This window comes from Acaromyces ingoldii, assembly GCF_003144295.1.
Source record: "Acaromyces ingoldii strain MCA 4198 unplaced genomic scaffold FA10scaffold_9, whole genome shotgun sequence".
Classification (NCBI taxonomy): Eukaryota; Fungi; Basidiomycota; class Exobasidiomycetes; order Exobasidiales; family Cryptobasidiaceae; genus Acaromyces; species Acaromyces ingoldii.
Window position 1 is genome coordinate 14,250 of NW_020290255.1, and position 14,801 is coordinate 29,050.

The following is a 14,801-nucleotide window of genomic DNA, read 5'->3' on the forward strand; positions in this document are numbered from 1 at the left end:
ACACACACGGTAGTCTACGTGCCTGCGGCCAAGGATGATTGTCATGCAGCTTTCAATTTCAGTGAACGGTCGCAATTGCATTCTCTCACATCTCTCCTACGAAGCAGAAAGAAGCTCGCTCAATACTTCGGCTGCACAGGTAAGGTCGTAGCCCTCCGACGACGCTCCTACTGTGGCATGCGAATCCGCAAAGCTGTGGTCGGCTTCCCGCAACGCTTGACAAATCCAGTCGCCATGGTCATGTACGTGTTCTTCAAGGTGGAAGTCGCGCATGTCTCGCTCTTGCTGAGACCTGGACGATTGTAAGGTGTCAAGGTACTCATTCGAAGCATTCTCCGTCGCCGCAGAAGTGTCTAGGCCCTGATAGGACGTGGCTGATTTTTGAAGAGCTGAGACCGATGAGGTGAACTCGCCCACCAGTGCTGAAACGCAGGTCGGATCGTCGAGCGCCAGCACACTCGTGACATCGCAGTCCCCGTGTCCGTCCGCGTCATCGCGTCCTTGGCCGAGTCCGTCGCCCGTTCCACCGCCGACGCCGTCCCCTTCATTCACGTGAACACCTACTTCCCTTGCCGAGACCGAATTGAGGCGCACGATCTGGGAGTCGATCCACTCTTGCATCTCGACATTGGCTGCTCCATAATGAGCAAAGGCTTTGAGACCTGTTTTGAAGACTTTAAGCAGTCGCACCATCTTTTCACGGGTCAGCGGACCTTTGTCGCCATCGTTGGACCATCTGCTAGAGGCACGATGAGCATCGTTGCTGCCACTGCTGCCACTGCTGCTACTGCTACTACTGCTGCCTGTCGAAATGACGTTATAGATTGATACCAGACTGCGCGCAGCTTCTGTGATCGCCCTGATAGGGACTTCGATCCATGGATCGAGCGTCAAGATCGGGATCTCATTCCGAGATGAGCGAAAGTGATCGCTGCCCGGCGAGCCGATGTGCTCTTCCAAAGGGGAGCCGCCCTCTGACCTCAGAGCCTTGTCGATAGCAACGGCAATGGTATTGATCGACTGGAGCCTGACGTTGACAAGGATGCGGGAATCTGCCAACGACCGCGTCGAATCTGTTCCGCCGCCGTCGCGGTCTTGATCTTCGTAGCCACAGCCGAATATCGATGGGTCGACATCGGTCCGTCCTTGCGTGTCGCTCATGCTCAGAATGGAGAGGTGCCAGGGCCACAATGTGACCAACAGCCAGGCACGCAGCTTGAAGGGCAAGGCCTCGAAGGAGTCCAGGCAGCTCTTCATGAACGGCTCGTAGGTAAGCGACCATTGCTGGACGAGCGACAGACAATTTGTCAGACTGCATTCGCCCGTCTTCAGCATCAAGACTTTGCGCATGAAGACGACCGTCATCAGCGATGCGGCCGAGAAGATGCCCTCTGCACTGCCAAGGTCGCAGGGCCAGGTCTGTAAAGCGACGAGAGGGTAGTGGTAGGACCGGAAGGTCTCGCTGATGTCCAAAGCTCGGCGCCACCTCACCCCTTCGTCACCTCCGTCTCGACTCGGAACGTCATCCCTACTCCTTCTTCCACACGAGCCCATCACGCCAAAGTCTTGAACGCCTGCGATGGGAGCACCAGTCATGACAAAGGGCCTTTTGCGCATCAAAGAAGAGACGGTGTCGATGCTGATAGCCAGCCAGTAGTAGAGCCGGTAGGATCGCGTGGCTCGCTGCTCCTTTGCCGTCGGCCGCTTTTGGTGGAGCCAAACGTGCATTCGCCTCAGGGCTATGTCGAGTAGGGTGGGGTCGCCACAAGTTATCTCGGCCTCATCGTGCTCTTCGCCCTTTGGACGAGGGGTGAAGGCAAAGAGAAAAGAAGCGAGCGAGGCATTCAGCGACTCGTCGTCGATCACCGACAGCAGGCTGGTCTTGGAGTGGCGCCAAAACATACGGCTCATGTGGTGCTCTCTGCCAAAAATTCTGTTGCTCGAGAAAGCGCAGATGGCCATCTCTAGGGCGGTTTGTCCCATCCTCTGCTGACGAGAACTTGACGAGGCCACTCGCTTATTCACGGATGTTTCTGAGTCCTGCGCCAGACCTTGATTCTTTGCCAAAGAGAGGAGGCTTCCTTTCGTCCCTTCCTCATCGCCACTGCATTCTGGACCCTGTCTACCTCCTCTTGTACGATGACCATCTCGTTTAGCGCAATCGCCATCGCCGCCTCTATGGTTGTCGTCAGAAAAGTTGCCGTCCTGCGAGTAGGCGACGACACTCCCCTTCGAGGAATCATCCGCCGCGGTGAAGTCTGCATCGGCGAGCCTGACGGTATCAGAGAGTAGATGCGCGGCGGTGTTTGCCTCGGCTTTTGGCACCTTGACCTCTTGCAGGATCAGAGGACAGGAGAGTGGCGAGACCCAAATAGTCATGACATGCTCGAATGTGCTGTGATAGATCCTCCGCATGTCGCTCTGTAACATCGACATAGTCAGATCTTGCCATCTGCCGCTCCCGCATGCCAGATTTTTGTGAAGTAATCGATCGATGATTCCCTCCGCGATGGCCTTCGTAAAGTCGCCTTGGAATGAGGCTCTTGATGCTTTGCTTCCGCCCTCCGGTGATGTCGTCGCCGGTGTCCTCCGTCGCGTCTTTCTCGAGACGGGATTTCCTTCGAGTCCCCTGGTCAGCGGTGCCTCAGAAATCTCTTCGGAGTACAGAGAGCTGATCGAGCCCGGCGCATCGTTAGCGCTCGAAGCATCTTCCGAAGACTGCCGGTCCTCTCCGTCAGATTCCCTCCTAGAACGGTTGGCGGATGCTGAGGACGTGAGCAGCGCAGGCCCTGCGCACCCGTATGTGCTGCCTTGCTCTCTGTCAGCGCAGCTCGATTCGCGATCGCTGCTCTCGTCGACGATTTCTGTCATCGGGTTCGATTCTCGTCTCACTCTCTTTGCTCTCGAGACGAAGCCAAAGGTGCAGTACTGCGCCGTTTTGGTGCAATTTGAGCAGCTCCCGTCTGTGCGAAGCCTCGCATCGCAAGCTCGCTTTCCCTTTCGACAGGGATCACAGCTGGTGAACTGCTGTCTTTTCAGCATTTCTCGAGACAGGTCCGTTGGAAATAATCGACAGTCGTAGTTGTCCCGAGAAAGAAAAGCTCACCCGACGTCTCCCTCGCCTTGCCTGCCAACCCCACAAAAATCCGACACCAGGACAAGCCGAACTTATGTCCTGTTATAGTACCCTAACCCTTATCTATATGTACAGACTGGTACAATACCTTAATTATAGATGACAGAGGTAATGACATAATTTCGGCTTGTCCTGGTGTCGGATTTTTGTGGGGTTAGTCAATTTGAATCGACTAGTTGACTTGCACTTAATCGATTTGAATCGGCAGTCATCGGCGGCGCCTTGCTGATTGAGTCATGAACGTACATGCTCTTTCTAGAGCGCCTCTGATGCCTTATAAAGCGCGGAGAGGCGTCGACGATGCCTCGCTATAGCGCTGCACCGAAAAATAAACGATCGAGACTTTAGGGATCGACTTCCTCTGTAACGCTCTTTCTGTTCTTTCAAATACCTCCTTTGCTTTGTATCGTCTGACCGATCGAAGGCATCGACGGCTTCGTGTCGCCGCAGCACGCTGGGCGGCAGAATTCTGCGAGAAGGCCAGTCAAGTAGACGGTTTGAGATGTTATGCATCGTGCTTCTCTTGAATCTCTTGCGCGTTACTACAGCGCGACCCCTCGGCTAGAGATTTATCGTCAAGCCAGGTTGAATGGTATCGAGGGTCTTGTTCAACCCTCGTGGATCACTGCGTCTGCCCTGCCATCCGTTGCGCGGCCACGAGGGTGTGGCTGCCAATTTACGTAGTACAAGCAGAAAAAAAACTCACCACGGTGAATGACAACCAGCCTTCCCATTTGGTCGACAGGCCTGATTGACAATGTTGAGAGCTACACCAGTGTCACTCAGCTTCGGCGCAATCTGTCGGACGGTATGGGATTCGACCTCACAACGCTTTTGCATGTTCTTGCTCTTCGAAGAACGACTCTGTCTGGAAAATCACACCAAGCGTGCACGTCGCTCGACGCTGTCTTCTTTTTGTACTTTTCATCCGTCGCTTTGAGCTTTGGTAGCATGAGCAGGCCCAAAAGAAAGCGTTGAAGGTGCCTTCATGGCTCTCGGCCATTGAGTTTGTGACTTTGTGTACACCAGCATGTCTGCAGAGCACATCGACAAGCTCCAAGTCGCAAGTCGCCCGTGCCTGAAAAGCTTTCGCCGATGCAAGACTCATCACTTTCCATGGCCGCACCTCCATCACATCGAGAGAGCAAATGGTGGTACTCTCGATGTCGGACTGGCAAGTGTTTCGAACGGAAAGATCATTCGTTGACTAACCCCGCAGTATAAGTAGTACCATCGTCGCATTTTGAGCATTTTCAAAAGGCGAGCACTCTTTCTCACTCGAGCCGTGATGAGCTGGATACCTGAGAGCCGGCATGATTGTCCCTTTCAATCTAGGCAACATCCACTGTGAAAGAGAGAGCTCAAAAGAGGCGTGAAGAGGAGTAATCGAGGAGAGAAGATAGGACCATAAGAGTAGTCAAAACGCGACGAGGTATCACTCTTGCATAGCTGTATGTCGTTGCGAGAATTGGATTCAGAGCGCACCGCCTACCTCCTTTGCTTTCCGATGAAGAAGCCGGGGTATGCTGAGTCGGTTTGCTGAGCTTGAACCGCTTCATTGAACTGGACAGATTAAGTGCGACAACAAGTTGGCGGACGACCCGCGGCTTGTGATTGCGCTTGTGCTCGGCAGGATGACTGGGGCTTATTTCGCCCGTCCATGGTTACTAGGCCCTGGTTTTCGGGACTATTCGCCGTTCCCGATGTCCGGGAGCACGCCTTGAAGCACGCCCTGCGGCACGAATTACAAAGATAAGCCAGGAGAAGCAGGGCGACGCCTGCCTATATAGCGAGGCCTTTTTCCTGTACTTTCCTTCTTTTCTTTGTCGCATAACACACTCTGATAGCCCATGTTTGCTCAGGCGTCAAGCTTCCTCATACAGGATCCTGACGCCTCCTCATACAGGATCCAGTTTTGTGAACGTCTCATTCAGCTATCGGCAACGGGTCGCTATTTCAACAAAGTGGATTTGTGAAATACAGACGAGAAAGCGGTTGAGTGAACACCGCTGGCTTGCCTCCGACAAGCACGCATCAAAATAAAAGTCTCATATTGGATCTTCTCGCTTTCTCACAGCGAGCAGAGGCCATATGACACGATCAGTATCTGGTCAACTGTGGCTCAGCAGCCCGGCATGTCAACAAGCTCAGCATGACACTCGCTCGGACACTCGGACGCGACAGAAGGTCATCGGACACAGACTCGAGGCCGGCGACCAACTGATAGACCGTCGTGGAAGCAAAGAGGCAAGCCGAAGAACTGGTCGCATTAGTGGATCGCAGCCAAAAGCTCACACCATCATTCGGCCACAGCGCTCTTGGTTGCAAATTGACGGTGCCAGGCAACTCGACGTCGTCGATCGCTCATAGGACAGGCGTGCCGCAAGCACTGTCATCGGCTTCTCGATAGCGACTCTGTCAGCCTTGCCAAGAATACGAGTGGATTAGAGCCGACCATCGTGCTGTGACCTCTTTTCCCAGCATCTCGTCTTGCAGCAGCCATGTCACAATTGCTGCGGGGGCAATTCTCTTGGTCTGTAGCTCGCGCGCATCGCTCTCCCTGGCCAACATTCGCGACGCTCTACTCTCTCGCCGCGGAGCCACAGAGTCCCTCTTTCTTGCCGCTCTCGATCTGAAATACCTCGAGATCACCTCCAAGCGGTAAAGCTGCCGTCGCGGCTCGTCCCTCGAAGATCCACAGACGTCGATGAAGACGACCACCACCAATGGGTCGCTGTCACTTCTTTTGCTTTTTCGTCGCCATTGGATAGCTCCAGAGAACAACTACGATCCTGCTCATTGTGTCCTCGCTGCGTCACCATCATACAAATCAGAGCGTTCCCGCTCCGTAAGAACGAACCCAAGTTCCTATTGCTAAGAAAGAAAACGGTACATTGTCAAATCCTTGGCGGTGTGATGGTGACAGCACGACGACTTGGTTTTCAAGCCTGCGACAGCTTCGAGTGACCTGGAATGCGCTGGCTGAGGTCGCCGACGGGCAGAGCGATGGGGAGGTCGACCGACGAAAAGAGAAGAAATGCGAAAAAGTACCAGCCGAACTGTTTTAAATCCACTCAGCTCGGGTTGTCCAGGCAAAAGTAGGTGCAGGAACTCACGCAGCATGTGACGAATCCCACGGCGCCGCCTGCCTTGAGCAAGTTGGCACCGACGGCAGGGTTGCGCGTTAGCTCGAGGTAGCCGACACCGATGAGTTCGGCGGCAATGGTGACCGTAGTAAAGACGATGAGAAAGACAAGGTTGGTCCTGATCGCAGCGAGAGTGCCACAGACGCAGAAGAAGCCAAAGACGCAGATGAATATGCCTTTGGAAATTATACCATCAGCGTGTGAAGGAAAAGAACCTGGGACGATAGACTCACCGACGGAATCGAGAAATGCGGGTGAAGTTGGTCCACCCAGTGCGGCAGCGATTCCGAAAGTCGGATCATTCAACGTGCCAAAAATCATCTGCGGGAGAATGTTGTCAGCTTGCTTGCGCGACAGTTCCCTTGCGCTAAACTCACCCAAAAGGACCCGAATCCAGCAAAAGTCACCATGGAGAAGCTATTTCCCAAGATGAACTCGCCTGTGTCTGTGGATGAGTAGCCGAACACCTCCTGCAGGAAATAAGAAAGAGACTCACCGATCGCGGTCAGCCATCCGATGGCACCACCAAAGAGATAGAAGAGACCGCTACAGAGTCAAACGATGTCAGCTTCTCCAACCTGCTTCGCTATAAAAACTAACATGTAAGCAGTCATGGTCGAGGGCGTCGAGCCGCCAAAGCTCATCAGGGAGCAGCACGTGGGCGTAAAGGTGCAGCAGAAGCTGAGAAGGCCGAGCAGCGTGGGATTGCCAAACGTCATTGCGTTGCGCTCTTGCATCTTTGACAGCTTAAAGGGCTGGAGGTAGAGCTCCTCGAACTGGGCCTGCGAGAGCGTGATGGATCGCTCTCGTCCCAGAGGCGCCTTGTCCTCCTCCTCGAGAGAAAGGGTCTGCTTGGCCGACGACATTTTTGATGGCTGTAGTTGTGGAAATGAGGACGCGAAAGAGATCTGTTGGAAATGGAATGTTTCGAAGAACGATAATGGAGACTTAAGTAGTCGACGAGGCATGACTCTGTACTCGGAAGTCTGCAACATCGCACGTCTGCAGTCGTACCCCATCCGTGCGCATGTCTGCCATGTATTGGTGGTCGGTAACGACAGTGACATTGCCGGATCAGTGACCGACCCTGAACATTTCATTCATCTGTCGGCATTCTGATCGGCACTCTCGGAAATTTCGGGTCGGCGATAAAGGCGGCTATGCAGGGCTAGTCGAAGTGGGCGAGTAGTTTATCTCTTGACACGTCGGAGCCGGTCGGCAAATTTAGCGGATAGATAGTCAACTTTTGACTACATGTGCATCTTATCGAAGTTGGGGACTCTGCTTGACAAACGGAGGCCTTGCGTTTCGCTGTAGAAACAGACTTAAGATGCAAGTCGAGACATGTTTTTACCTCGTCCCCATAATCGAAACAATCACAATGGCGCTTGAATCTGCCATCTGTCCCCATCTGCAGAAGCAGCGCACGCAGGAGAAGTCGACGCCCGCCAACTATGAGCCGGGCTTTCCACTCTTCTCTGCGCGCTTCGACCCGGCGATGGAGGAGATGGCCGCCGTGCTGATTGGCGCAATCGCTAGCCAGCCAGGTCGCCTCGAGTACGATGCGCTGGAGCCAGTGGACAAGCTCCTACAGCAGGGCTCGCCTCGACCACACTATGCCGTTCTGTGCAGTTCCGAAGACCCCACGGGCCGCGAAACTCGTGCGTGGAAGGCGTACTGGCGACGCAAGGAAGACTATCTGTCCTGGAGCCACTCCAGTGGCTTCGATACCTGGTGGAAGGACGAAAAGAGACAGATGGACGACGACCAGGGCTGGATCCTCGAGGCTCTTTTCCCTACGATGGATCGATTCGAGGCTGTGTTTTCCAGTCAAGACGCCCGCGAAGGTGCTTCACTCATGTGCCAGGGTATGAGCGACGCCATCGAAGAGCACGGCTACTGGGGCAGTGCCAGAGATCGCCTCCCCATTGGTCAAGTTGACGCCGTGCGGGGCGAAAAGTGCAATGCAGAGACGGCAAAAGGTTCTCGAGTCGTCGTACCCGGACGTAAGAATCTCTGCGTCATCCACTCTGGCCAAGATTGGTCTGCTGTTGAAGGCAAGGAGCGATCGCTGTATTTGGACACGCTACACCCGACGCTCGAGGCCGGTATGCGCTTTCTCAGCAATGACAAGTATCCAGATACGACACGCGAACACTTTGGCTGCTTCGACTGTCGCTTCATGTCGCATCTCGACCCGGAGACACTCGAGCCGAGCCTCTCCAAGACATTTGGCCTGTGCTACTTTGACGACCTGGCCAATCTTGAAAGGTGGAGCAAGGAGCACAAGACCCATCTCAATATCTTCAACGGCTTCTTCAAGTACGCCACAGATACGCAGGGAAAGGGCAATCTGAGCCTCTGGCACGAAGTCACCGTCCTCGAAAAGGACCAGCAGTACTTTGAATATGTCAATTGTCCTGCAGGCACGGGCATGCTTCCTTTATAGTAAAGTCTTTCGGCGGAAATGCTGCTACTCTTTCTTCAAAATCGCCGCTTTCACAGGATTTCATTCCGTCTCGCGCATGTAATCTAATAAACTGGTCATGTACTGAGCAATGTGATGCACGGTATCTTCTGGCGACAGGCTGGCACGAGTGCAACTGTCTCTCATCGTGGTGATGAGCATGTACACGGTGCCAGCGAAGTCGCTCTGTGCCGTCGAGGGGCCTGGGCCCGAGGCGGCCAACGGTGGCGTCCAACTGTTGCCTCCCTGGCGTCGAATGGGGATCGACGTCAAGGCAGCACTGACGACGACGGTGGCAGCGTGAAGGCACTGTAAAATCGTCGGATCGGGTGTCGTGCGTAGACGCTGCGGCGGCAGGGAGCTGAGCGCTTCCAAGACACCCTGTGCCGACGCGGTGCAGTGGAAAACCAAGACCGAGTCCACGTCAGAGGTACCGTGCGTCACATACTGCTGCAGGAGCGGAGGGATTATGAAGCCGAGGGCGTTGTCGTCCTCCTCACCGCTACGGGTTCCTCGCAAGCCCCTCCTTCGAGCAGCCCAGAAGCGCAATACCCGGCTTGCTCTGGAGTTGGAGCTAGCGGCGGAGACGGCAGGGGGTGAATGAGGGCTGTCAGCAGACGCCAAGTCCGACAGCTCGTCCCGTTGCGAGGCAAGCAGCGAGCAGCACAGGTGCAGCGCGATGCTGTTTCTCCAGAACTGAATCATTCGAAGGGCGACTGGAATGTCCATCGAAGGTTGTTGGTGCTCACTCACGGCCACGGCAGCTCGCCAGCGCTGTTCGCAGTCATTGAGGTCGGCGAGGATGGCTTCGAGCAGCCAGGAGCGCTTCGCCCGCGCCGACGACGTGCTGTACGTGGCATGGCCCAGATCGCGCAGTAGCGATACGTATTTCTGACAGCAGCAAAGTATCAGGCCTTTTTTTCATTGGCAGCATCAAGGTGGTGTTCCCACTCACATCTTGCACCTTGCGGAATTCGACGCAGGCGCAGAGAAGGCCGTCGCCCGTCGCTGTCTCCTGCCCTGTGCGCCACTCGGCTGACTGCGAAAGCAGCTTGTGCGTGTAGGGAATCGCACGCGTGTCGAGGTCGTTGACAATCTGCTGCGCCTTGTCCATGATAAAGAGGACGAGAAAGGTGCGTTGGCGGTTGCGGAATCCCCATTTCCAGGCCTGTTGCGTCTCTGCATCGGGCGCAGTAGCGTCAGGTGGGGCTTCGGCATCCAATCGGAGATCACAGCCCAGTCGCAGGGCAAAGCCAAATTGCAGCGCACTGACGCCGTCATGCAAAGACCGCCAGCAGCTCGTTAGAATAAATGCCTGGCAGCACTCGACGCTCCTTTCCTCTCCATCGGCAAACGTCCGGGCGGCAAGATCCTGGCAGAGGACGTAGAGCAGCTGGCGCACTCGCCCACCACCCGCGATTGGTGCTGTATTGCGACGGATAAAGGCCGGTGGCTCTGCGCTGAGACCGGCGCACCAGCGCGTTGTTTGCGGGTCGGAGGGGTCTAGCGAAAACTTGGAGGCGGTGGATAGGATGGCAACATATAAAAAGACTGATCGCCGTCGCACAAAGTCGTGTGTGTGTAGCCTTCGGTCGAGGAGATTGGACCAGCGGGTCATGTGCTCCATGAAGAAGTCGAACAACGCTCGAGCGGCTTCTTCGCTGAGGATGCCAGAGGTGACAGGGTCATCTGCGCTGTCGTTGCCGTTGCTACTGCCGTTGCATTTGATGCTGTCATCGCTGCCACCGTAGGAAGACGAAGGGCTAGACAGAGGTCTCAACAAGTCACCAAGGGTGACGGATCGATTGATGATGAGGTCGTCGTACGGCAGTACTTGCTCCCCCTCGAATACGAACGCAGGCGTCGGTGAAGCTGTCGCCTGAGCCGACTCCAGCTCCTGCGACAATCGAGGAAGTCTTTTCCTCTGAGTCAGCAGCCAAACGCAAACTGCAATCTTCCCCAAAGCCCGTCTATTCACTTGCTCTTTGGTTTACGACCCCGCTTGGCTTCCACAAAGACGCATCGAAAATGGTGTCGCCTGCACCGGTCGCATGTGCCGACCGGAGATGCATCTCTAGACGCGGTTCGAAAGGAGCACCTCGTCTGTCTTGCAAGAGGTCAGCGAAGAGAGAAACCACGGACCACAGCTGAGAGTGAATCACCTTTGCAAGACGACACTCCATGCAAGCCAAGGCGATTCGCGGTTCTTGTTGTTGCGGGTGTCCACTTCTCCTTTCCTCGTTCCTTGTTGGCCAATTCTTGGCCGAAACAAAGTCGAAGGGAGATAATGCGAAGTCCATTATGGGGAAATGTAAGGCTTGAAAAGCGGGAGAGGGATGAGCAGGCCGAGTCGAAGAGAGGGGCGCCCCCTTTTTAAAGGTGCTGCACCAGACCCGAAGAAAGAGCCGTCCTGATTGCCGTTCAAGGATCCGGGCACAAGTAATAAGCGCAAGCCTCTAGTGTAGCCGGCCCTGGCCCGGAGATTTTTTTTAATCGATTGGTTGAAAAAAGCTTATCTCTAGAGATCTGAGCCACGAATTCCCCCGCGTGGTTTACCCTGTCAAAGACTTCTCCGTCGCTCGCAGAGTGCTTTTGAGACGAGGCTTGACCCTTATCATGCTTTATCCATACCGCTCCGGCTCGGTTCCTACCGGGAAAGAAGAGAATGGCGGGTCTCTGACCGGAATTGATAGGGGATGCTGGCTTTCCCCCTCTCCTGGTCGCGAAAGATAAGGTGTCGAGCAAAATGCCGATGTAGCCCTTGGTGCTCTGGGTATTCGCGCTGCAATGCTCTGAAATGCTCTATATAAGCGCTGCGTCCGTATCACGAGTCCACCTCTCTTCAATCTCTCCTCGTCGTAAACGAAAAGAAAATGGCCCCAGCTCCCATCAACGTCGGCGTCGTGCACGCTTCGCCTGTGTTCATGAACAAGGAGAAGACGGTGGACAAGTGCGTGGCTTACATCAAAGAGGCAGGACAGAAGGGCCTCGATCTCCTCGTCTTTCCCGAAACTTTCTTGCCATGCTATCCTGTGAGTTCCGTCCACGAGACGATCGTGTGGGAAGAGAGAAGGAAGACTAACGTTCCACAAAGTTCTTTGCCATGGTTTACCCGCCCGTCACCTACACAAAGGTGATGCCGGACTACATCGAGCAGTCGGTCCGCATGGATGGTCCCGAGGTGGCCACCATCAGCGCAGCATGCCGCGAAGCGCGTGTCGCCGTCGTTCTGGGCGTGTCGGAGCGCGCCCCCGATGGCACCAATACCATCTTCAATTCGCAATTCTTCTTTGACAAGGACGGCACCTTCCTCGGATCGCACCGCAAGCTCCAGCCCACCTTTATGGAGCGCTCCGTCTGGGGACAGGGCAGTGGACACACCCTGCGCACGTTTGCTGTCCAGGACGGCTACTGCCTCGGTGGTCTCATCTGCTGGGAGCACACGATGAACCTGGCTCGGCACTCGTTGGCGCAGCAGGGTATCCAAGTCCATGCCGCCGCCTGGCCATCCTATTCGACGCTGGAGGGATTTCCTGAGGGAGCACCCGATGCGCAGATCGAGTGCCTCATGAAGTCGCACGCCATGTCGGCGCAGACTTTTGTACTTGCTGCCTCTTGCCCTGTCGACGAGACCTGCCTCGAGTGGATGAAGGAGAAGCTGGGACCGCAGCATCTCATCGGCCTCGGCGGAGGCTGGTCGGGCATTGTCAGTCCATGGGCCACACACATCAGCGGGCCCGTGCTGGGCTACGGCGATCGACTCTTGACCGCTCGTCTCGACTTTGAGAGTGTCTTGCCCCTGGCTTCTTGGGTCGACTCGGCGGGTCACTATGGCCGACCAGAGGTACTCAAGCTCACCGTCGACGACAGCCCCACGTGGTGCTACGACACGGCGAGCATCCACAAGGATCACCCCAAAGCGGCCTACGGTGCCCCAAGGCGGACGGCTAGCCAAATCTCGCCTCCCGTAAAGCAAACACCCGAACCTCTTCTCGTCGCCGGTGGGCCTGCCAAGCGAATCACAAATGGAGACACGGACGCGCACGCGCACAACAAGGTGCCCATCAAGCAGCTTGCATCGATCGGCGCCACCGCTTAGCCTAGCCGATAATATGCTGCAATGTCACATTCGCGAGAGTAGAAAGTGTCTGAGACTGTGTGGGGATGCCGAATGAGTCTGCCAGAAGAACAATTATTGAGCTCGTTGCATCGTCAAAGATCGTAAATCTTGAGAATGTCGCATGAAGGATTAGGCTGGGCTAAGCTTACCTGGCAATCTGGCGTACTGTATCACATCTCACTTGCCGAAGCCGTCATCGCAAAGGTGGCTGAGATTGGTTCTCGCTGCTGCACAGAAGATAGCAGGAGACGACAGCTGCTCGAAAGTGGCTGGCTCCATCGAGGCCCATAAGTGTCGCCTCGATTTTGACTTAGTGTTGATCATGCTATGCACTCGGAGCCATATGCAGGTGACATCAGCAATGCCTTTCTTCCTGCTCCTCCTTGTCTTCCCTTTGTACTCAGATCATCAGTCCAATCGATCCATTGCTGCGGTAACTCTCTCTCTGCCCTTTGCTACTACGCCATCCCTATCGCTCGGCCCATCGCGCACGAGACACATAGGGACAGCTGCGTCACACGTGCACCAGTCTAACAGTCTAATAATATTCGCGTTGAGATATGAGACGGTGTAATTTGTAAGCGCAGAAGCATTACATGGGAGGGTGATGTGCCTTCCCTCCTCACCACCAACTTAGGCTGAGGTTCGTTCGCGGGAGGATAAATGAACGTCTATGGTACTCCACCAATCGACCATGCAGTTGGGGCCTTAAGCTGACGTCGACGCCGCGGATCAGGTCGATCTGATGCCGGCGACTGCCGACGATCAGCCCCTGGAGGCGCCGCTGCCGTGACATGAGCATTGCGGTTGGCACGTCGCCCGTCGATCGGAGAGATGGGGCCGCCGACGCGCTCGGCCTTGATCAGCCGACATCGATGTTGCCCTTTATACGTCTACCAATCGGAAAAGTGCGCGGCGAGGCCGGTTTGGCCCGGCGCAACATGGTCGGCCATGGTGTGGTGATCGGGAAAGTCGCCGTCGTTTTGCAACCGGAAGGGGATCGGTGTGTCGGTGAACAGCCCGGCGAGACGCTCACGCCATGCTTCCTTGATCGCCTCCACTTCTTCCGCCGTGGAAACGCGACCCGCGCCATAGACCGCGTGCGTCGGAAGTACGTCCATGCCGGGGTAGAACAGCGCGCCATGAGTCAGCGGGAACAGCAATTGCTCGATCGGCCCGTTGATACCCCGCGGGCCATAGTCGGCCGCTGGGCCGCCTGCCTGCACGTTGACTAGCGCTCGCTTGCCCTTGAGTATCCCCTCGCCAAAGCGGAACTGGTTGGAGCCATTCTGATAGCCGTAGGCAAAACCGAAGGCGTAGACCCGCTCTATCCAGCCCTTCAGGATCGCAGGCACGCCGTACCACCACAGCGGGAATTGCACGACCACAGCATCGGCCGCGAGCAGCTTCTGCTGCTCGACAATCACGTCGGGCGTCTGATGCCCACTTGCGTAGGCATGTCCCGACTCCGCGATGAAAGACAGCCGTTCGGGGTTGTCACGCACGGGAAAGTCATCGGCGTCGTACACCGCCTTCCACTTCATGCCGTAGAGGTCCGAATGGACCACGGTATGTCCCGCTGCCGACAACGTCTCAACGGTCACGTCGACCATCTGCCGTGTCAGCGACGTGGGTTCAGGGTGCGCGTAAACGATGAGAACCTTCATAGTCCGATGCTCCTACTGGATGCGTTTATCAGAACTCGACGACGATCTTGCCGAAGTGGTGCGCCGGCGAGTGAGGGCGCCTTTATTTATTCCCAATGGGTTAGTCTCACTACGCTGATACGAAGTCGCTCACCCAGCATTGGCAGAAAATTATTCATCTCAGGCTGTTTACGGCCGTAGTTGGCCGCGCACGGTGAGCGTGAACTCACTTAGGGCCGTGTTTAAAGCCCGATTTTTTTCTTGGAGATCGAGTGCTCGATGGAAT

At 55.5% G+C, this 14,801-nt stretch overlaps 6 protein-coding genes across 6 annotated transcripts; 2 read left to right on the forward strand and 4 right to left on the reverse strand.

Moving 5' to 3' along the window:
* Positions 1-96: 96 nt before the first annotated feature.
* On the reverse strand, positions 97-3,140 carry FA10DRAFT_304657 (hypothetical protein; the record flags this gene model as incomplete). Its single annotated transcript, XM_025525378.1, has 1 exon — positions 97-3,140. The coding sequence occupies exon 1, from the start codon at positions 3,040-3,042 to the stop codon at positions 97-99; it is 2,946 nt and encodes a 981-aa protein (XP_025373933.1). The 5' UTR covers positions 3,043-3,140.
* Positions 3,141-6,078: 2,938 nt separating this feature from the next.
* FA10DRAFT_289343 (hypothetical protein) lies at positions 6,079-7,148 on the reverse strand (the record flags this gene model as incomplete). The annotated part of the gene is made up of 6 exons (XM_025524283.1): positions 6,079-6,195; positions 6,253-6,458; positions 6,516-6,603; positions 6,660-6,721; positions 6,779-6,828; positions 6,883-7,148. The coding sequence occupies 6 exons, from the start codon at positions 7,146-7,148 to the stop codon at positions 6,079-6,081; spliced, it is 789 nt and encodes a 262-aa protein (XP_025373934.1).
* Positions 7,149-7,663: 515 nt separating this feature from the next.
* On the forward strand, positions 7,664-8,731 carry FA10DRAFT_297709 (hypothetical protein; the record flags this gene model as incomplete). The annotated part of the gene is made up of 1 exon (XM_025524539.1): positions 7,664-8,731. The coding sequence occupies one exon, from the start codon at positions 7,664-7,666 to the stop codon at positions 8,729-8,731; it is 1,068 nt and encodes a 355-aa protein (XP_025373935.1).
* A 42-nt stretch (positions 8,732-8,773) lies between these two features.
* FA10DRAFT_282002 (hypothetical protein) lies at positions 8,774-11,035 on the reverse strand. Its single transcript, XM_025523740.1, has 4 exons — positions 10,912-11,035; positions 10,728-10,852; positions 9,705-10,665; positions 8,774-9,640 (listed from the first exon to the last, which is right to left on the reverse strand). The coding sequence occupies exons 1-4, from the start codon at positions 10,930-10,932 to the stop codon at positions 8,792-8,794; spliced, it is 1,956 nt and encodes a 651-aa protein (XP_025373936.1). The 5' UTR covers positions 10,933-11,035; the 3' UTR covers positions 8,774-8,791.
* A 304-nt stretch (positions 11,036-11,339) lies between these two features.
* Positions 11,340-12,891, forward strand: FA10DRAFT_269847 (carbon-nitrogen hydrolase). Its single transcript, XM_025522902.1, has 2 exons — positions 11,340-11,781; positions 11,844-12,891. Exons 1-2 carry the CDS (start codon positions 11,623-11,625, stop codon positions 12,846-12,848), a joined length of 1,164 nt encoding a protein of 387 aa, XP_025373937.1. The 5' UTR covers positions 11,340-11,622; the 3' UTR covers positions 12,849-12,891.
* Positions 12,892-13,408: 517 nt separating this feature from the next.
* FA10DRAFT_269848 (NAD(P)H dehydrogenase) lies at positions 13,409-14,648 on the reverse strand. The gene has a single exon (XM_025522903.1). It carries the CDS (start codon positions 14,534-14,536, stop codon positions 13,763-13,765), a length of 774 nt encoding a protein of 257 aa, XP_025373938.1. The 5' UTR covers positions 14,537-14,648; the 3' UTR covers positions 13,409-13,762.
* Between the last annotated feature and the right edge of the window lie 153 nt (positions 14,649-14,801).

Bases quoted from the DNA above. Each gene is read 5' to 3' on its own strand.
- FA10DRAFT_269847 (XM_025522902.1), top strand. From the start codon at position 11,623: ATGGCCCCAGCTCCCATCAACGTCGGCGTCGTGCACGCTTCGCCTGTG. The intron at 11,782-11,843 runs GTGAGTTCCGTC...CGTTCCACAAAG, and splicing joins CTTTCTTGCCATGCTATCCT to TTCTTTGCCATGGTTTACCC.
- FA10DRAFT_269848 (XM_025522903.1), bottom strand. From the start codon at position 14,536: ATGAAGGTTCTCATCGTTTACGCGCACCCTGAACCCACGTCGCTGACA.
- FA10DRAFT_282002 (XM_025523740.1), bottom strand. From the start codon at position 10,932: ATGGAGTGTCGTCTTGCAAAG. The intron at 10,853-10,911 runs GTGATTCACTCT...CTTGCAAGACAG, and splicing joins TGGAGTGTCGTCTTGCAAAG to ACGAGGTGCTCCTTTCGAAC. The intron at 10,666-10,727 runs GTGAATAGACGG...TCAGAGGAAAAG, and splicing joins GGTCGTAAACCAAAGAGCAA to ACTTCCTCGATTGTCGCAGG.